The sequence below is a fragment of the Dermacentor andersoni genome, chromosome 6, assembly GCF_023375885.2.
Source record: "Dermacentor andersoni chromosome 6, qqDerAnde1_hic_scaffold, whole genome shotgun sequence".
Taxonomy (NCBI): Eukaryota; Metazoa; Arthropoda; class Arachnida; order Ixodida; family Ixodidae; genus Dermacentor; species Dermacentor andersoni.
The window spans coordinates 91,741,211-91,746,507 of record NC_092819.1 but is presented as its reverse complement, the minus strand read 5'-3'; the positions used below and the strand labels follow the sequence as shown (position 1 = coordinate 91,746,507).

The 5,297-nt window shown below is 44.8% G+C and overlaps 1 protein-coding gene across 1 annotated transcript; it reads left to right on the top strand.

The window, feature by feature from the left end:
• Positions 1-1,296: 1,296 nt before the first annotated feature.
• Positions 1,297-2,091, top strand: LOC140219078 (endothelin-converting enzyme-like 1). The gene has a single exon (XM_072288954.1). The coding sequence runs from the start codon at positions 1,297-1,299 to the stop codon at positions 2,089-2,091; it is 795 nt and encodes a 264-aa protein (XP_072145055.1).
• Positions 2,092-5,297: the final 3,206 nt, after the last annotated feature.

The window sequence follows — 5,297 nt, the reverse complement described above, 5'->3', positions numbered from 1 at the left end:
AAACACTGCTGTTCGCGATGTACTCGTTTCATACGTAGCGTAACTGGTTCATGAATGCGCCTATTCTTGCCTTTACCTTGGTCAGAGCAGGAACATGTTTGGTGTTTCGACACGCTGGTAATTGAAACGTGCGTGTTGTTCTCAACTAATAGCATTTGGGAATGAATAAAATTTGGATTTAGATAAGAAATGTGAACTTTAATACTGAACTACTGGGAAATATATGACAGTAACACGTATTTTAATCTGTTTTGCATCGCAGTGGCCAGTGGGCGTTCTTTCCTAGAAGACGCCAGGTTGGACTTTCAGGAGAAACTTATTGCACGAGTGATGGCCATCAAGTCACCCAAAACGAACCAAAACAACTTGCAGAAAGCCGCATTATTCTACCAGAGCTGCGTTGGGAAGAAGGACCATGGTATAAACTTCTTGAAGGATTTTCTTAACATGACAGGCTTAACCTGGCCGGCCGTCAATGTGAGCCAAACTCCCTTCCGTGTCCTGTTAGATCTGTCTTTCCGGTGGCGGTGCCCGGTATTTTTCTACGCTTATGTGTCTTCTGACAAAGCTGACAATTACCGACTTCATGTGATCGACATGTTTATGGGAGTAGACTTCGGCGCATTTGTGACTGAACACCGCTCCAGAGGCGGCAACGTTGGTCACGTTTGCCGCCTATACGAATTACTAGCAGACGTTCCCGATGTCACAGAAGACAAAAATCAGAATGTAAGTCGGTGCCACGGCATAGCTCAGTTTCAGTCGTATCTTATGGATCGGTTGGACGTTCACCAAGCACTTGGCTCGGCTTCTTACTCGAATGTCCATGAGTTCGCTTTGAACGCGACACCAGCTATTTCGGGGGACGACTGGGTGCGGGGAATCGCCCTTCATTTGCACCAAGGAACACCCTTCTCTAGCCGAACGCCAGTCGACGTCAAAAATCCCGAATATCTGATGGCTTTGACGACGATGCTAACGGACACACCGAGAGAAGACTTGCTTCTCTTTATCGGTTTAACTGCAATCCAGGCCGTCGGGCGCTTTATAAGCCGTCGACTAGCGGAACTTGTTTATCCCGACGAATCATCCGACGCCTACCACCGCCACTACACCGTCTGCTGCCACATGACCGATGCCGCCGTTTCGGGAGCTTTGAGTCGCTTAGTTACTCCGCACCTGTTCCACGACCAACGATTACGGAAGATCAAAGAGGTGGCCAGAGCAGTAGTAGCATCTTCCAGCCAGTTATTGACAGAGTCGGCTTGGCTAAGTCCCAAATCCAAACGGGTCGTGATGAGGAAGATAACCAATGCGGCGCTTCTCTTGGATGATCAGGAGCGAGATCTCGAAGCCACAGGAAACGACACTCTTGAAGACATGACAGATTTCTTATTGCACAATGTCAAGCGCCTGCCGAACGACTATTGGGCCCGAACCTACGAGCGCTTGAAATCAGCGGCCATGTGGACCAATCCATGGCACCAGGCCAACGCTTCGTACGTGCCTCACAAACTTGTCATTCCGGACGTTTACATGTTCGAAGGGGTCTTCCCAGACGATGCGTACGAAAGCGTGAACTATGCCTCCGTAGGATCTCTGATAGCCCGGCAGGTATCCGCCACACACGACCTCAAGGGACGAACCATCGACCCCGAGGGTAAGGAACGGCCTTGGCTTTCACCGGAAGAACAGTTCAGGCAAGATCGATTAATCGAGTGTCTCGTGAAGGCGTTCGAGCATCACTACAATGGTACAGAAGTGAAGTCAGAGGAAGACAAGTCCGCGCTCTACGTAGCCTGGGAGAGCCTCTCTTCATTGCTTACTGCGCTCCAGTTCAGCCCCGGCTATCCCGAATCCAGCGCCGGCTTCCAGCAGTACACTCCCGGACAGCTGTTTTTCATATCCTTGTGTTACCACATGTGTTCCCAAGAACGAGAAAACGCTGTTGTGTTTAACGCAGCCCTGTGGTGCAATTTCCCGTTGCGCCTGTTTAAACCGTTCGCAAAAAGCTTCCAGTGCCCAGAGAATAGTGCCATGCATTCAGCCATCGAATGTGGCCATGACCTGCTATTTCCGAAAGGAGTGTAGTGCTATTAGGTGGTTATGTAATGTAGACAAATTCTATTGCAAAGATTGTAATGAGGTGCTTTACAGAAAGCACATACATCTGCTGACTCAAGCGTGTATCTATATATATAGAATGCCATGTACGTTTCATCAATATGACTCGTCATGTTCTTGCGATGTGCTTCTTGTGCTTGGTGTTCTACGCGGAGCATCGCATGGTGGACTATTCGTTTGTTTGTTCTCTTGTTTTTCTAATAACATTAGGCCAAGTAAAATACCATTTCAAGAGCGAAATACAGCTCATGAGAACTGACAGATTTCATGTGCATCATTTCATAGCCGCTAAAGATAGGCTGCATGGATTACGTTGCACAGCAGTTGACGTGTAAACGCAACACCAAACGATATCCACAAGCTCTGCCTTGTGTAGCGGAATAATTATATCAAGGCAATGCTTCAAAACAGCAAATTAATGTGCCGAATCCAATAATGAATATATTAGGTGAGGGATAAATAAGCAACCGAAAAGCTCGATTCATTCTTTAATTACTCTTGTAAGAACGTTATGTTTGAATGCTTCATACCGTGGTAATAGTGGTGCAATATACTTTCTTTATCATTAACAGCATTTGTGAACATCATCCCGTTAAAGAGGCAGCGCATTTGTACTGCTGGAGCTGAATCACTCACAGAGACAGACTTTATTTGCACGAAAAATTATCGTGAATACATTATTAATTAACTAAGTGTTGCTAAGTAATTCTCGACGTAATTACTTTACGGCACTTTTTGCATTGCGCGAACTTCATTCGGTAACTTCGAAAGTCATATGCGCTTGGAACGAATTCATATGATGACACCGCTTCCAATATATGCGTCCCAAAGTTTGTGACAAAATGAATTGTTCTGCAGTAATCGTGTAGTTTGCCTGCATAAAAAGGCGTTCTATTAAAAAGCACGTTCAACAGCAGTGAGTTTTCAGCGGAAGTTTGTCAGCGTTTATCTCAAAACCAAGGAGTCGAACCAAAACGTTTTTGTTCCGGCTTTCATTTTGGCTCACCGAAGACGGTTCAATTCCGGTTCCGGAATTGAACGGTTCAAAAATAACGGTTCAAACCATTTCGAAAGTTTATAGGTTAATATGCATAACCAAATAATAAATACAGGAAAACAGCAAATTTTAGTTTTCGCAATGTCTCTACGCTGCCGCTGAGTTGTCCTGAAAGATTGCGCCTGCTGTTTGTTCTTATGGCGGAACGAAGTTACAAAACAATTTCGTAAATCCAACATCAATGCTGGAGTCTATCTGAAACGAAGCTTAATTGAGGGAGTGAGAGAGAGAGAGGGGAGATAGAGAGAGAGTGCAGAGGATATTGAGGAAACGCAGAAAGTCTTTCAACTTGCTATTTTTCTCTAGGTGAAGGGAAAAAGGACAAAAATATGGGACTTATGTGTAACTATGAGGACTGGTGAGTTAGAGTTTAAATTAAAGTTGATTCGACTATACATTCAAAATAAGCACACGTACATTCAGAAGGGCCTGTTCACAGCCAGTAATGTTAAGCTGTGTTAACTAAATATTCTAAGAGAGCCTCGATGGCTCGCTTCATTAATATATAGGGTCAATGGCCCCGTAAAGCTATATTAGTGAACGGCCCTTCGTTAATTGGCGCTAACGAAGAGATCAGTGCCTCACGTTCACAGTTATACAGGGCACAAGCATCAAGTATATGTGCTCCACTGTCTCGGGCACTTTGCACCCATCGCAGTCTGACAAGTCCGCGCCGTCCGATGTGGTGCAACTTTGTTACGTTAACACAACACACAGTCTTCCCCTAACGCATTATACGCTGAAAACAACCGTTCTAACGGGGCTGCAACATTTAAAACCACTGGAAGATGGCGTATATTTACAAATGAGGTAGCATAGCTAAGCCGCAAGTGCAGGCAAAGCCCTGATTAAGAGCTCCAGAAAACGTGGCCAACCTGATCGCAGAAATTATATTTTTTTTCTTTCAGTTTCGCTCCAGAGTGAAAAAGAAATCGTAACATTGCGGTTCAGTTCCTGTTGGAGCAAAAATAATATTTATTTTTTTTCCCGGCTCTCGGGTTTCAGTTCGGTTCCGTTTCGCTACCCTGCTCAAGACTACTGCTAGTTTCGAAATTTCTTCCAACTGGTTGTGCCTTGTGAAATGACTGCCTTCAATTCATATATTGCGCTATGCGCTTTAAAGTATCTAGTTAAAATGTTTATTAGTGAAATTTTGTCAATTAGTAAATAATGCATTTTGACTTACAGTGCATGTAATGTGCAGATCTTCGAATAATCCACGTCAATAAGTAGATTTGTTCTATATGCCACAGGCGATTAACAAATTTAACCGAGAAAAAGAAAGCGAAAAGACAACCGGTATAGGCCATGCCGGTACCTGAAGCGCTATGGATGGATGGATGGATGAATAACTTTCTTGGGGTCCCTCGGTGCACGCGATTAGCGGGCCGCTCCCACGCGCTATGCTTGATCATGATATACCTTGTGAATGCAAAGTACAGCCAAGTAGTTTATTTAATTCCGTATTAGGCCTTATTAGGTCATATTGCATTGCTACATTAGACCAAGACTATTTGCAAACGTGAGACTATTTAGAGGATATATTTACACAGGATACTATATATATGCTGAGTAAGAAGGAATCCCATTGGCGCTAGAGCTCTTCGTCGACTTCCCGTCCCCAGATTGTCAGTAAATACTATGTTCCCCTATATATTATGTTCTGCTAGCCCTATAGAGACCAGTATCACCGGCACTGTGGTTATGACCATGAACTACCTTTGTGTCCTCGTTATTATAGACTTGCATAATGTCGGCATCCTTGTGGTGCGGTCAGGCAAGGCCTGTTTCTTGGCCGCCATTGGGAGGGCTACGCACAGGCAGGCTCTATTAACCGGTCAGCTGTGAAAAAAAATTCCACACCGTGTTCTGTTAGGCCTTGTGCGGTTTCTGCAGCGTTTCTTCGCGGAAATTCGACAGGGAAAGATACAGCTACGTGCCGCTAAGCAAGCTCTGTGTCTACCTGTGTAGTTAAGGCAGTAAGGTACACAAGTGCGCAAATTCAATACGGTGTTCGCCACACCGACTGCACCTACGAATTGGACCGCTGCATACCCGTGCCTATCATTCGACTGTGTTTTACACTAATTGCAACAGTTAAGTACTGGAGCTTTGT